General features: G+C 43.8%; 1 protein-coding gene across 4 annotated transcripts in view; it reads left to right on the top strand.

The window, feature by feature from the left end:
- Positions 1 to 16,744, top strand: part of HSF2BP (heat shock transcription factor 2 binding protein) — a 59,892-nt gene that overhangs the window by 2,160 nt on the left and 40,988 nt on the right. For all 4 annotated transcript variants that reach the window (XM_006260032.4, XM_059720770.1, XM_019487205.2 and 1 more), the window contains 2 exons: positions 842 to 992; positions 11,456 to 11,559. In XM_006260032.4, the coding sequence (XP_006260094.2) occupies positions 842 to 992; positions 11,456 to 11,559 (255 nt within the window). The remainder of the gene's footprint in view (positions 1 to 841; positions 993 to 11,455; positions 11,560 to 16,744) is intronic.

Genomic DNA, 16,744 nt, shown 5'->3' with positions numbered 1-16,744 from the left:
ATTGTGGCCTACAACAGGTGGCCAGGTTGCAAATTCTGGCCTGTGGCAGTAAAAGGCTACCAACCTCTGTTTTAATTGGTATGTTATTACATAAAATAATAGCAGGCCCTTTGCCCAGCAGCCCTAATTTATTTTATTGTTAATTTCTTTTTTTAAATTGTGTTTTTAAATCAGGATTCACTCTCAGACTCCAGAACTGAAAAAAATACCATAGCAATAGGCTGTAACTCCTCTGTACCTAACCTTTTGCTGGTCTTAACTCAGAATGAAATTACTTCTATGCTTGCTTGGCTAATGAATGAAATTTAATTAAAAATATATATATAATTAATTTTTTTGTAGGGACTGTAACTATTTTCAGTCAAAGAATCATCCCAATTTAACTGGATGGCTAGATGTTTAGAAAGTTTTGGAATTATTTTTTTAAAAATACTGAAAGCTACACTAGAACCAGAGGGCATTCTCAGAAGGTAAAAGCTAAGTGTGTGTATAGCTCTTCATATTTTTGGAGTGCTGTATAAATGACCAATTAATTTTCAGTGTAGTCAGTGAGGTAAATGAAACCCTTTTCAGAGGTGGAAATTGACACAGAGAGAGGGAATGTGTTTTGCCTCTGGTCATAATGCAACATGATTGGGATTAGAATTGAGTTCCTGTCTCTGAGGCCCCTTGGTTTGAAAAACCTCCTAGATATATTTTGCTTTCAAAATAAAATTTAAAAATGTTACTGAATGGAGGGAGATGGATTTGTGCATAGAAAGGAATTTGGGGGGATTGGTACTGGAATGCAAATAAAGGATCATTGTATATTAGCAAAGATTTGTTCTATTTCCTGTTTCAGAAGGCTGAGACCAAAGCAGAATTTCTTAGAGTCAAAAAAAGAGATTTGGAGAGGCTCACAACTGAAGTGATGCAATTACGGGATTTCTTACCCAAAATACTGAATGGCAATGTCTTGGAGAGCTTCCAGAAATTGGATGTTATTGAAACAAGTGAGTTCTGTTACATTAGCAGCAATTGTAAATACTTTCACTACTGTACTGAATACATAGAGCACAATTTGAATAAATAGCTTTAGAGTTTTGTTCCTGCTTAAGATGTTCCAGTAAAAAACAACTTCAGTGTTTTTCAGAATTAACTGGATTTGTGTCCAGCAATAAATATTCTAATTTTTATTACAATTTAATAAAAATTACAATAACAAGCCTCAAATTGAAAAATAGCTGAAAGTAAAGACTTTATTTATTCAGTGTAAGCTGCCATTTTCAGGCAAAATGGAAGGTCAGAGAAATTAGGTCAGGAAAATATTCATTCTGCTTTGCAAAAATGGGAAAAGCCTTTTTTTAAACATGATTTTAAGTGATTTGCAAAATATATTTTAAGATATGCATATTTTAAGATATGCATACTTTTGCATTTTTTTTTAATTGCTAGTAAGTCTTTACAAATTTCAGATGGTGCTAGGAGGTGGAGGCATGGGAATAATGAGGGCAGGCAGCAGGGAGGGTAAGTGGTAGGGGGCAAGGGTTAGGCTGCTTGACTCCCCCACTGTCTGCCCCATGCCACCTGCTTCCCTGACACTGCCTGCCCCTCTGCAGTGGTAGGGGAGGGTGAATTTAAGATAGCATTCCAATAATTAGATTCTATACATGGAAATTTATCACTGCCTCTTTCCCCTCCCCCCCCACAACAGACTTACCACCTGGAGGCAGCTGTATCAGATATCAGACTGGTATCAGCCGATATGCCTCCTTAAATATCTGCTGTTGGTATTGGCTCCCAAAATCTCTATAAGTGCACCCCTAGTAGTTGCCATCCCCATTATGATAGTGGCCTGTGCTTGTGTGTACTGTGTGCTGTTGGTGATTACCAAAATAGTCTTGTAAAAGTGGTAGAAATGGGTCTGGATTGTCAGTACAGTCGAGGTCTTGGAACATATCCCTATTTGTTATGTTGTAAAGTAGGTTTCCTTTATGTAAATTTGAGTTATGCACTGTTTTCCAGGAATGCATGTACAGCATAAAGCGAGGGAATCCTGTACCAGTATATAAAACAGTATGGTATTTGAGGGGTTGGTTCAGAACTTGCAGTTGAGAGTGTGGGGAGGCTATGGTACCTTTAAAGTATGTTTTGTCCTCTTAATTTTAGGCTGCTCTGGGAATTTAGCGTTGATTTAACAGTTGAGCGTTTTCAGAGCTTTACTGTATTTTGGTGATCTGTTTAGCAGAGAAAGGCTATCGAAAATGAAGAGTTTTATGGTAGTGCATTCAACAATCTAAAAGATATCTTCACAGAAAGGTGCCAGGACTTTTCATACACCTTCTGATACTCAGGTTGCCAGCTTTGCAGACTCCCCTGGCTGTCTGGCTTCTGATGGAGATGGTTCCTTGGGATGGGGTTCTCTCAAAACAGATTTTTTATTTTTTTTTTTGGAGAATTTTCCTTCCAAGAAAAACATTTACATTTTTTACTTTTCATTCTTTCCACATCAGGTGCCAGTTCATTCTTGATAGCTTGGGTACTAGGACTGCATCTGATAGCGCTACCAGCTTTCCATTCAATTTGGAAATGTTGGGAAGGGACTCAAACGAAGTTACTGTCTCATGCTGAGCACAGATGGAATGGCCTGGTCAACTGTATTCCTACCAGCATCTTATTTGTTTTACCTCCTTATCACAAAATATTTTGCTGGGTTCTGCTTTTCCATGTATCTAGTAGTGGATCAATAAGTACTTGCACTTTAGTCTGTGGACAATACTTATGAGAATGCTGGGAGAGTTTTAAAATGTTTCTGTCAACCTCTTTCACTGTCACAGGAGTCTTTGTCTTTACCTGAAGAGGTAGTCAGGTTGGCTCCAGCATTGGCCATTGGTGACTTTAAAGTCCTCCCCAGGGTGTAGCTGAAACCTAGGACAGTGAATGGTGGCTTATTCAAGAAAGCATATGGAAGCATTTGTCATCCTCCCAATTCTTAATGCCACAGTTGCTCTCCAATTAAATAGGGCTTAACTGGAGCTAGCAAAAGGAGTCTGACATTTTTAGCTTTGCTCAGCTTCTCCCCAACTTTGAAACAAGTAGAAAATCAGTTTAAAGTAATATTGAAAGGTATTTAACACTGATATGCTCATCTGTCACAGGGGCTGGTTGTTTTTGCAGTCTAAGGAAAGGTTGGGTCCAGAAAAGGTACTCAAAAAATGAGAAGTCCACAAAATTTGACAGGAGTTTCAGGAGAAACCTCCAGGGTAACACAGAGAAGATTACTGGAAATTGCTTGACTCTTTCATTTGAATGGTCAGATCGCAGCTGATATATTGGAATTAGACATTAATGTCTGTGACTGCTCCATACAAAAGAGTATTGGATAGAAGCCATCTGCTTGTGATAAATCTTGGTTTCAAATAGAGTTTTTAACCTATCATAGACCTGAAGAGACTGAACAAATATAATACATGGTCTTTGCTTCAATATAGTAACTCATTCCATCAGTTCTGCCTCAAGACTAGTTTGTGCCTTTTTGACTTACAGGAAGTATATGGCCATGTCCTACTTCATAGGTGGTATTTCCAGTGGTACCCAGTCACTACCAGTATATGTTTCTGCCATTTGGCCTCTCTGTAAGATAAAGAGGCTAAACAAGATGCTTACTCACGGTGATAATACAATAAAGAAAGAGGGCATCTGTGTTTGTATTGCGAAGATAGTTTAGTCAGAGGCAGATTGCAATAGGAGAGTTTAACAAGCTTTGGTTATGCAGTTCCTCCTATTGTCCAGTTAGACCTTCTGGTAAACTACACAAAATGGTCACTTACCCCATCACAGACAGTAGCATTCATGAGGGCTAGAATAGTTTCTATATCAGTGAGGGCTTATCTTTCAGAGGACTGATTTCTCTCACTCCTGTTATTCTTGAAGATAGTGAAATCACACTAGTTTGGATTTGCCTCACATTATTAGTCCATATGTTCAGTTGTATATATATGGTGCCACTTGCCAGATTTCACCTGAGATTATTCCATTTTTGGTTCAAGTCAGCTTATTCCCCCATCAAAGTATCTGAAGGGAAAGTAAGTCCTAATACTATCTTGTTCTCTTCGTATTGTACTGGTGGCTAGACTCCAATGACCTTCAGAGAGGGATACAGTTTATAACCCCTTCTGTGAGCATGGCGTTTATCACAAATATTTGAGAGAGCCTGGGGAGTCCACTTGGATTCATACAGGGACTTGGAGCTATGTATAAATGTGGTGGAATTCAGGTCAGCTGTGTAGCATTTTTTCTTGTTATGCTTGTCTGTTAAAATCTGCAACAGTATGTCAGCAATGCCTACCATAAATAAGCAAGGAGAAACTTCTTCATCCTCTCATCAGGAAATCAGATAATCCTTGGAATTGGCATCACTTCTGTAGAAGAACCCTTGTCACTTTTCACTTTGTGGTAGTCAGCAACAACCAGGTGGATTTTTAAAGCAGTTTATCACCAATCTCAAGTGGTCACTTTAGAAGTCTGTCAATAAGTTGATGTTCCATTATCTTGGGACACGGTTGATAGATGTGTGCTACAAAAGACAGCAGATGTCTTTTGTATCAGGGAAGTGATGAATTTGCGGTTATTGATGGGTATCTTCCTTCAGCAGTGGTATTAAGGCCTTTGATGTATCTTTCCAATACCACTGTGTTTAGTGGTACAGGCCAAGTTAAACCTCTTCACTCCATACTTGCAGAGGCAATTTTGGTAGATAAACTCTTATAAATATTCAGACATACATTCTTCAGGTTCCCATGCTACCCAGAATGCGTTGTCACATGGTCAGAGTTAAATTCTGCACCATTAGATATAGTAATTTCACCTCTGAGTACACCAAGGAAACATGCAGGTGCCCAGCAGTGGTAGAGAGTGATGTTAGGTGTCTGAAAGAGGCACTGAAGATCTCCTGAGCAGGCGGGACATAAATCAGGTACACGGTATATCTGGAGTTGTTGCAGACTGTGGTGTCCTGAACAACCATTGTGAAACCAAAGGGAATGCCTTGCCTTCCAGAGGGCAAGGGGAGGTGGAGTTATTTGTTCTTCAGGTTGGAGCAGCCGGACACAAGGGTTGTAAATAGTGCACATGGTGATGCTGCAAGGCTGCATGAAGCCCTAAGGGATCACTTCAGAGTACCAGTAACAGAGTTAGTGGCTTAAAGATCAGCCTGTCTTTCAAACATGGGGTACATGAGATGAAGGAGATGGATGGGGTTGATATCATTTTTTTTTTTCCACCAATCATAGTATCAGATACCAGAATAGAAAAATAATTTCTCATTGAAGCTAACCATAAACAATGTAAAATGCTTTTTGCAGTATAGAAAGGACAGCAAACAACCTGCCAAACACCCAGATGGAAGAACACCAACATGCCACAAAAAACATAAGACTGGTGAAAAAGTGCTGGATGAATTGAGGTGTATTTCTTAGAGGTGGCTCAGAATTGTCCTTCCTATCAGTGTCAATTGGAATGCCAGCCATTGGTACCCATGTCAAATAATAACACTTTTAATAATAAGCCTTATTCCTGATGCTTTAGGATATCAGTTTTGTTGATATGAATGTTCTTTTTTTCTTTTCTTTTTAAAAGATTCATATTATTTTTAGTCAGCCTTAAATTAGGGGTATGTTGGTAGTCTTTCTAAAAAGGGTGTGGACAAGGAAGTGCACAACAACTGTTGAACTGTACGTGTTATTAGAGGTGCACTGGTATATCAGTCGCATATTGGATCAGTACTGATAAAAGGAAAATTAACATTATCTGCAATCAGCTTTTGTGGCCAGTGTAGCCAGTAATGTCACTGATAAATGCTGCGTGAAGTTTGGTCCTGGCTCTGCTGCGAGCCCATGGTTCCGAGCTCCACGCAGACGGGGTGCTCCCTCTGGCCCTTGGCTGCGGGGGCTGCCTGTTGCTTTTTCAGGCTCTGGGGCCCAGGAGCATGGCCACCTCCCCTTGTGAGGTCTGCTCCCTACTGGGGTCTCTGGCGTGCCAGCTGGAGAAGCTCCAGGCCACAGTCCAGAGACTGTGTGCCATCAGGGACTGTGAGCAGGAGATCGACTCCTACTGCCAGGCCCTTCTCCCCTGGGAGGTGGAGGATAGACCTTGGTCTCCCTCCAGGACAAGGGAGGACTCAGGGACCTCCCATTCTATCTAGCTACGGGGTTGGACCAAGGTAGTCAAGGGCCCCAGGGCCCGCCACACTGAGGCCCCTGTCCCGCTGGAGCTTTGCAACAGGTATGAACCTCTTGCAGCCCCAGCAGAGCCTGCTGAGTTGCCAGCTCCTGCAGGCAACACAGGTGTTACTGTAGCTACCGCCCCCGCTCTCCCCAAGAGAAAATGTAAAGTGTTTGTCGTGGGAGACTCCATCCTGAGGGAATAATCTGCCACCCCGACCCCTTAGCCTGGGAAGTTTGCTGCTTCCCAGGAGCCTGCATCCGAGACATTGCGGAGAAGATCCCTGAACTCCGCCAGCCTACCGACCACTATCCCATGCTCCTTATCCACGTGGGCACCAGTGACATGGCTCAGAGCGCTCCCAGCCAGGTCATGAGGTGTTACAGGGATTTGGGAGTGGGGCTTAGGGGTCTGGCGGCGCAGGTAGTGTTTTCTTCGATCCTCCCTATCTCGGGCTATGGGCTGAGGAGGGAGAGGAGGATCCAGGTAGTTAACCAAAGACTGCGGCGCTGGTGTCATCGGGAAGGCTTTGGCTTCCATGATCACAGTCCGCTCTTTGGTGAGAGAGGCAACGAGCTGCTGGGAAGGGACGGCCTCCGCCTCTCTCCACTGGGGAGGAGGCTCTTCTCAGCTAGACTGGCTGACCTGTTCCACCGGGCTTTAAACTAAGCCTGCTGGGGGATGGGGGGACTACTGCCACTGCTGGCCTGCAGAGCAAGCCTGGCCACAGGTGATGACCCGGTAAGAGGGCTCCAGGTCCTCAACCACCTGGGCAATAGCGATCATCGCTTGCTGGAATTCACCATCCAGCACAGGGTGCCAAGGTCCTGCAGCAAGGCAGTAGCCCTAGACTTTAAGAGGGCCAACTTCAATGAGTTGAAATTAGTTGGAGAGGTGCTGGGGTCCTCGAGAGTAGGGGAACTCAATGCCCAAGGCGAGTGGTCGTTCCTTAAGGAGACAGTACTCAGAGCCCAAGGGGTGACAATCCCAACAAGAAGGGGGGCAAGAGTGCCCAAAAGTCCCCCTGGCTCACCAAGGGCATTCGTGAATGCCTGATTGCCAAAAAGGAGGCGTACACCTGGTGGAAGGGAGGGGCTATCACCAAAGAGGAGTATACCTCTACCGCTTGGGTCTGTAGGTGGGCTGTTAGAAAAGCTAAGGCAGATACGGAGCTAGGGCTAGCGTCAAGGATCAAAGATAATGTGGGGCCCCTGCAGGATTTGCCTGGCAATCTGGTAGTTGCACCAGAGGAGAAAGCAGACCTCTTTAACAAATTCTTCCCCTCCATTTTCCTGTGCAGGGACCAGGACCCCCTGACCAGGATTCCAGATGGACTTGGGAGAAACACCACCAGGTCTAAGGTCAGGGAGGATTGGGTTAGAGAGCTTCTGGAGGGGCTGAACATGTTCAAATCAGCAGGTCCAGATGCTCTCCACCCCAAGGTGTTGAGGGAATTGGCAGAGGTTATGGCGGGGCTCCTGGCATGGCTTTACGAGCACTTGTGGTGCTCTGGCCAGGTGCCAGATGACTGGAAGAAAGCCAATGTGGTCCCCATCTTCAAAAAAGGGAAGAGGGAGGACCCGGGCAACTATAGGCCCATTAGTCTTACTTCAATCCTGGGGAAACTCTTTGAGAAGATCATCAAGAAGCACATCTGTGATGGGCCAGCAGCAGGGATGATGCTCAAGGGCTACCAGCAGTTTCATTAGGGGCGTTCTGGGCGTCACACTTCAGGAGGGATGTGGACAGCATTGAGAAGGTCCAAAGGAGGGCCACTTGCATGGTCAGGGGGCAGCAGGGCAGGCCGTACGAGGAGAGGCTACAGGACCTTAACCTGTTCAGCCTTTGCAAGAGAAGGCTGAGAGGGGACTTGGTGGCCGTCTATAAACTCACCAGGGTGGACCAGCAGGGTTTGGGAGAGACCCTGTTCCCCCTAGCACCCCGCGGGGTAACAAGGAATAACGGCCACAAATTGTTAGAGAGTAGGTTTACACTAGACATCCGAAGGCACTACTTCACAGTCAGGGCGGCTAGGATCTGGAACCAACTTCCAAGAGAAGCGATGATGGCTTCTACCCTGGGGGTCTTTAAGAGGAGGCTTGATGTCTACCTGGCTGGGGTCATCAGCCCAGTTTTCTCTCCTGCCCAGGGCAGGGGGTTGGACTTGATGATCTACAAGGTCCCTTCTGACCCTACTTCTATGAATCTATGAAAGCCAGTAGGCCAAGGCATTTAAGGGAGCCCACCCCTGCTGCAGCCCTGGAACAATCTGTAGGCAAGGCAAGGGCCCCCACGGGGACACTTGCATGCCTATACACAAATGCCAGGAGCTTGGGGAATAAACAGGAGGAACTTGTCCTCCAGCTAAATGCAAACAACTATGATGTTGTAGGGATAACGGAGACTTGGTGGGACTCCACCCATAACTGGGCCATAGGTATAGACGTCTATACCCTGTACAGGAGGGATCGAAAAAGGGCGGAGGTGTAGTTCTCTATGTCAAGGAAAGCTATGCATCCTTGCAAGCCGACATTGGCATCCACGGTGGATGACTTTGAGACACTCTGGGTTAAAATCCATGGAGAACACGGCACAGGGGGTACTATGGTGGGAGTCTACTACAGACCCCCTACCCAGGAGCAAGACCTTGACCAGGAGTCTTGGAAAAGATTATCAAAGAGGCCATCCTTAACAGACTAGCTGACGGCAGTATCCTGAGGGATAGCCAACGTGGGTTTGTTGTGGGTAGGTCTTGCTTGACCAATCTCATTTCCTTTTACAACCAGGTGACCTATAACCTGGACGGGGGGAAGGCATTGATGTTGTATATCTTGACTTTTAAAAGCCTTTGATCTGGTATCCCATGATCACCTCTTGGTAAAACTGACTAATTGCAGCCTCGACCTCACCACGATCTGCTGCCTGGAGAACTGGCTCTGCGGTAGGACCCAGAGGGTGGTGGTTGAAGAAAGCCAAACGTCTTGGTGCGTGGTCACCAGTGTGGTCCCTCAAGGCTCTGTCCTATGGCCCATACCATTTAACACTTTCATCAATGATGTGGACATTGGTGTCAGAAGCAGACTGGCCAAGTTTGCCAATGACACCAAACTCTGGGATAAAGCATCCATACCTGAAGACAGGAGGATGATCCAGGCAGATCTTGACAGGCTCATGAAATGGGTGGATGAGAACCTGATAGTGTTCAATGCTGAAAAATGCAAGGTTCTCCATCTCGGGAGGAAAAACCTGCAGCATCCTTACAGGCTCGGCAGTGCTACACTGGTTAGCACTACAGATGAAAGGGACTTGGGGGTCATGATTGGCCACAAGATGAACATAAGCCTTCAATGTGATGCTGCAGCTAGTAAAGCGGGCAAAACGCTGGCTTGCATCCATAGATGCTTCTCAAGCAAATCCCAGGACGTCATTCTCCCCTTATACTCGGCCTTGGTGAGGCCGCAGCTGAAGTACTGTGTCCAGTTTTTGGCTGCACAGTTCAAAAAGGATGTGGAGAAGCTTGACAGCGCAGAGGAGAGCCACGCGCATGATCAGAGGTCAGGAAAACAGACATTATGATGAGAGGCTGAGAACCATGGGACTCTTCAGCCTAGAAAAGCTCAGGCTCAGGGGTGATCTGGTGGCCACCTGTAAGTTTATCAGGAGTGCTCATCAGGATCTGGGGAATGTCTGTTCACCAGAGTGCCCCAGGGCATGACAAGATCAAACGGTCACAAACTCCACCGCAACTGATTCAGTCTGGACATAAGGAAGAACTTCTTTACTGTTCGAGCCACCAAGGTTTGGAATAGACTGCCACCGGAGGTGGTTCAAGCACCCACTTTGAACACCTTCAAGACACACTTGGATGGTTACCTTGCTGGGATCCTATGACCCCAGCTGACTTCCTGCCCATTGGGCAGGGGCTGGACTCGATGATCCTCTGAGGTCCCTTCCAGTCCAAATGTTTATGAAAACTATGAAATCTACAGCACTGGTAGGGGTTGCTATGGGGAATTTTGGGGTGGCTGTAGCCCACCAGCACTGCCTCTGCCCTTCCCCTCCCCCACCTACTCTGAGTGCAGCCCTGGTCCAGCTCTTCTGCTGGGAAGAGGCTGGTATAGACCCCGAGCCTACAGGGGGCAGCCTGCCCTTGCCCTGTGCTCAAATCCAGGGGGGGCACATGCTCCTATTCCTCTCCCAGGGGTGCGTGCTGTGGCGGGGAGCCACCTCCCCCTGTGCCCCCTGGATGAGCCACCTGTGGCTTTGTCCTGCTCCTGGCCCCAGGGCCGCATGTGCAGCTCCAACTGGGCAGTGCCTGCCCCTGCCCCACTCCCTCACTGTGGGGGCCTCAACCTGCCCCCTCTCCCCCTGACCCCCTGCCGCCCCTTCCCTCCCTCACAGACTTACCTGCAGGGCACTGCTCTCCAACCTGCCAGGCTGCATCCCTGTAAATTGGCTATTGTATTGGTATCTGCCAGTATGGCTGGTTAATAATCGGCCATTGGTACCGGTCAAGAAAATCTTTATCGGTGTACTCCTACCTGTTATGTTTACATGAACCTGTAGTGATACAAGTGAGCTAAGTCACCCTAACTTTTACCCTTGAAACAGGGTCAAAGTTTGAGCAGTTTTGATACTAGCTACTATTGCATTGCTATAAAATCATGCAGAGGTAATAGCTGTATTGTTAATAGCTTGTATCTGTATCATTTGATATCCATACAGTTGTTATACCTGTCTGTCACCTGATATTCTTAGCATTTATCTAGCACACTATAAACATTGATTTAACACATCTGTAGTATCCTGATTTTGCTCAGGGAATGTCACCATACTTACTGCTACACCTCAGTAAAAAGGAGCCAGATCATCTGCAGCAATTAAAAAATAGAAAGTAAACTATATGAACATAAATGTTGCGAGCAAACCAGAGCTCAGCTCTACTATAATATACTATGCTTTGTCCCCAAAGCATAGTATACATTGTTGTGATTAAATAAATTTTACCCTGTGCTTTGACTTACTTTGTTTTGCCCAGTTTAAATAAAAAAGCGTGTGTTTCTTTAGTGCCATTGTTGTAATAATCGTTTAATAACATGGAAAATTGTTATAGACTTCCCTAGCCACAAGGAGGAGGCACACAACCAAATATTTCAAATAGATTCTTCATACTGCATCTAAGGTATGCTCATCCTTAATGTAAATGGCTGCTTTTAACTCCTCCATATTTAATTTGTTTAAATTCTTTTTATAGGTATGGAGAAAAGAGAGCAAGAACTAGAGCAGCTGAGAATGGATTGTGAACACTTCAAAGCCCGTCTGGAAACAGCCCAGGCAGATTGCATAAGGGAGAAGAAGGTACGTTTGTTCACAAAGAAGGGTTGTGTATATACTTGAATTTTAATAGGAGGTACAGGGAAATTAACAGTTTACTCTTCCAAGATAAAATCCATTTTCATTTTATGAATTCTGAACGACGTTAGAAACTTCTTGACCTTGTCTTTGTCTAACCAAGTAAATGTTTAATTGTACACAAAAAAGTTCAGTTGTTAATGTTTTTTCTTTGTAAGGTTCTAGAAAAGAAAGGAGCCTATTCTAAGAATACTAATATGTAATATGATTTTAATATTCGTGATTATTCAAAGCTGACCTCTTAAAGGAAAACCATCAATGCCAAAATCACACTTTGGTCTGGTTTTCTTTCCCTTTTGCTATTTTGCATATTTCTAAAATAACTATTTATTTCCGGTTTTCAAACACAAAATAATAATTGTATTGCTATAATGAATTAACTGTTTCCCAACTAGGTATGAATATATGTCATAGTCTAAGTCAGTAGGAGCCAATCTTTTAGTGGACATGTAACAAATTAACCTTCTGCTCTCCCCAAGTGCCACTCCAATCCCCTTCCTCTGCCCAATCTACTGCTCTGTTTTCTGCTTCTTGTCCTGTACTCCTTGCCTGATCTCCTGCTTTGTGTTCTGCTTCCTGCTCTATTTGCTGCTCTGCTGCCTGTTCCTATCGTGATCTGTGGTGTGTCATGCACAGAGGCTGCCAATGCCACAGATTGGCCACCCTTATCTAAGTAAAGGTCAGAGGTCTGTCATGGGCCTATCAACTTATCAAGCTTGTGTTGATGCCAGTTTTTGTAGCCAGCATGACACAAGGCAGTGATGTGACTAGGATCATGTCCAGCTGCTTTTTGACTCCCTGGCCTGTGTGACAGGTACATCTTTAGAGCTGGGTTGACTAGGGATCAGTCTTAACTATGATTCAAGTTATAAATTGATGCCTTACCCACTCTACCACTGTGTCGCATAATCTGTACTGTCTCCAACATAATTAGTGAGCCTGCATGCTGTGTAAACTGCATGTCAGCAACAACAGAACACATTTAGCTTAGCTTTGCCCTGGGATGTAAATGTCCTGTTTGCTTGTTTTTCTTTTGTATTATTTAGTTAGACCTTTACTATTTTGAATCCAGCTTAATGCAAATCATTGCGGACCTGTGTCGAAGTACACTTTGTATCAAGATGAAAAAAGGCTGCTTGGATGTTCTCCAAGGCTGTTAAATTATCTTTTGAGATAGCTGACATCTAGAGCTGTTTGAAGGAATTATCCCCTTTGAATTTAATGTTTCATTTCATTTTCAAACGGGATAATATATAGAGCTTTGTAAGGGCATTTCAGTGTACACAGTGAAACCACATGCCACGGTTGCTGAGCATAGTGTATGTGTTTTTTAGAATGTGTACAGATGTACACTCTCCAGGATAAACTCTTCTGGGAGTGGTTTAACCCTGGTTGTTCCCAGGTTTTTTTTCGCCTTTGGGAGCCATTTTTACTCTGGGAGAAAAAACTTGAACATCTGTATACTTGTGGTTTTACCTGGGAGAGCAGTGATTTTCCCAGTAGAAAGTGAATGTCTGGGAGAGTGTTGAGGCTAGCGCTGGTCCTCCCAGAGCTGGCCTAGTACTGCAGTACCTCCAGGCCCAGTGCCATTTCCCTCTGGAGGGAATACCCACTGTTTGTTTGTTTTTTAAAGGTAAAAAAATCCAAAGGTTCCCATCATCATGTTTGCCATGTGTTTTATAGTTATGCTCAGTGTTGGCTGTGTTTAATGAGCTTCATAGTTGGTTTAATTTTCTGAGCTCATGCTGTTTTTGGCAGCAGTTTAATTATAGACAGTGTATTTTGTATTTTCTTGTATGTGATTATAAGATGAGGGGCTTTTTGCCTCTATGCCAATTGGGGGGAAAAAAACCTCACCTTGTGTTCACATAAATACAGTACTCCATAATAGTTCCATATACGGACACTCTTGTTCTGAAATAATTGTCCCCTGGGGGAGCAAGTATGGAATAGGTGTTGCAGGATAGCTTGTTCCCCAGTAGGTATTCAATTGTATTTTCCCATATAAATAAGTCCTCAGTGGTGTAAGCACTGGAGTGGAAATATGTGTGTTAAAGCTTCTGATTTAAATCCTGACAGATAGGATTTAACTCTTGTTCATAAAAACATGACAAACTGAATACCAGAGAACTTACTGTGTAAGGTTTCTCCTGAATGAGACTTTCTATTAAACGTGATCTATTTAATAAGAGCAGGCATTTTTCTTGGTGTTTTTAGCCCAGTGGTAGTCAAGCTTCTGGCCTGACAGCCAGAGTAGTGTGGGGCCTAGCCAAGGAGATTCCATGCGTGGGGTCAGTCTGCGGGCCAGTGTGCAGTTCCCCATTGGTCTGGTTATTTGGCAATGGGGGAGTTGCAACAAGTAATGCTAACACCATCCCTCTCCCACCAATGGAGGTGGCAACACCGTCACTCTGCCACCATTTTCTGGATCTGGGGGGAGTCCCATGGAATGGATTTGGTCCACAGACTGTATTGAGCACCACTGACTTAGCCAATGCTTTCCCTTCCATTTTCAGTTTTGTGGAATCTGTACTGATAGTCTATGCTGCATTTCAAAAGTAGATTGTCTTGCAGTAGTTCTTTGGGATCTTTAGCATGAAAACAAATGTGTATCTCTGCCTGTTATTATGAAAGAAAATATTTTTTTTATGGTGTTAAAGAAAACACACTTTCAGTTGACATAGGTAATGATGCTTTCATAGTAGTGCTGATGCTGGAGTTTTGGGGACAAAATGATAAGCTTGAGGCATTCTCAGGAATGCACTGAATTGTTTTCTGTATGTTTATTAAGCTGTTTGAAAACAACGGTGATTCATTGGTATGGACACAAGAGAGAAAATAGGCTTTCTGGATAGGTAATACTCTTCTCTTGGTCAATAATGAATCATCATTTTTCATTCCAAAGTTTCCTCGGAATCCTCTACAGCCTGTTTAGGGAATTTAAGAAGCTCTCTGATTCTGAGCTAAATAAGAAGCATAAACGTCATATTTAGTTCACTGTTCTTTTCTTCATCCGTCATCCCGTAGTTGCGTAGTTTAACACTGTTACAGTCATGAAGTTTGACCCTTCCCTGAGATAGTCTCACTGAATAGCATAGTAACTATTCAGGGACCTGAACCCATTGTACAGTTGCTTCTTTCCAAGTTATTTGTCTGTTTTTGCAGACCTGATTAGTCCTCCCAATCTTTTAAATGTCATTTCTGGTTTTCCCTACTTCATGTGTTTTTTTGTTATGGCAATTTAACTGTTTGAAGTACTTGCTGTGGCTTTGCTCTTGGATTTATATTATTTAGTCACGACATCTCTGAAGTTGTCTTACTACTGAGTATCAGCACCTAGGTGGAAAATTTAAGCATGGAATGAAGACTGTACACAAAAAGAAAAAGATGGGAGGAAGGTTAAGTATACTTGAGTAGAATGAAAAGTCTGCTGGTGAAGAGTAGTAGTTGAACAGTTGATGAGTCTGGTTGAACTTAGCCATTTTGTTCTTAAACTTACAGCAGACTCCATTTTAAAATGAACTTAGTTTTCATGGTAGTTTAAAAATGATGTAGCTGTGATGGTCCAGGAATCATGCAAGAGGCAAGGATGTCTTAGGGTTATATCTTTTATTGGACCAACTGCTTCATTGGGATGGAGTTAGACAAGATTTCGAATGCAAGGCATTCTTTATTAGGTATGATCAGTACAAGCTAAACATGGTGTAGTAAAAAATTTTTGGAATTGAAGAGGGCCAGAACCAGGGTCTCCCACTTCCTGGTCATGCGGTCTAACCATTGGGCTATTAGGCTAAGATGTGGGTGGGCCCTCCTCTTGCAAGTAAAATTTCAGGAATTTAAGTGAGATTTGCCCAGAATTCATGTGCTTTCCTGGGCAGATTAGGATTGTAAGAGAGCGTAAGGGGCTAACGTAGGCATACAGGGTGTCTCTTGTGCCTGCACAGCACATGTAGAGTGGGATAAGATTTAAAGTTTTCCACTTAATGTCTAATGCTGGAATAGGATCAGAACTTTAAATGTCCAAGTAACACCTAAACATATATTAGGCATAATAGGACATGGCACTAAATCTTCCAGAATTTTTGAACCTACAACTGCAAACATTATGATACAGACCTCTAATGTCATTAGATTTTCAGTAAAATCGTGAAGATACTTTTTATTCGTTTGAGTTTTGGTCTGTTTTCTATTCCTGCACGTCATAAAAGACATCCTGCTCACTTCACTCCCTTTGTGTGTGTAGATTTATGAGGGTGGGATATCATGGATTGCGGAGGGTGGGGACAAGACAGTTGTGTTGTGATGTGTTTGAAAATGAGGACCCCAAATAAGAGAGGGGTAGATGACACCTGACATGGAGTACATATTCCCTTCTTTTCACCCTTGATTTGGTATTCTTTTCTGTGCTGACCCTCTGTTCCTGCTTCCCAAGGTACTCTCAAGTAGCTGTTGCATTGATGGATGCAGTGCATATCCTCACACATCCATCCCCCTGCCATATTTCAGCTCTTGGGATCCCAGTACCAATCTTACCTCCTCATCATGGCCTAGTTGCTACAGATGCAGAGATTAGACTGAGATTGCAGCAGTCTTCCCTTCTCCCCACAGACTCCAGCAGTAATCCCCACACCTCTCAACCAGGGCATGATTTCAGACTAAATGATATCTGGAACCATCTCCTGCTCATAGCCCCCTTTGTGCCAGGTTTCATCTGGTTGAGAGAAATGCTTGCAGATACAAAATACTGCCACATTTCATTGAATTTTGCTTTTCAAGGTCTTTGTTCTCTGTTGCTGATTGCAGAGTGAATGAAGTGTGAAACCAGTTCCATCAAAGGCAGGCAGCTATATAGTAAAACAGCTATTTGCATCTAAGGTTCTGTGCTCCTAAATTTGGAGGCCTCTCCATTGCTCAGGCCTAGAGCTTAATCTGCCCCTGTGTCAGGGAAATCTTATCTGTCACTGCTTAATGACAAGCTACAGGTCTTTTTTCTATCTAGGGTATTTATCCTGGATCTTAAGTAACTTTATCACAAATGGCTGAGCTACTTAGCAGTTTGTCACTGAACTATATAGTTGTGAAGCTATAAAAGTTGGCTTGCTAAAATGTATCTTTCACTGAGAGAGAGAGT

This window comes from Alligator mississippiensis, chromosome 1 (genome assembly GCF_030867095.1).
Source record: "Alligator mississippiensis isolate rAllMis1 chromosome 1, rAllMis1, whole genome shotgun sequence".
Taxonomy (NCBI): Eukaryota; Metazoa; Chordata; order Crocodylia; family Alligatoridae; genus Alligator; species Alligator mississippiensis.
This window is presented reverse-complemented; position numbering and strand designations above follow the sequence as displayed.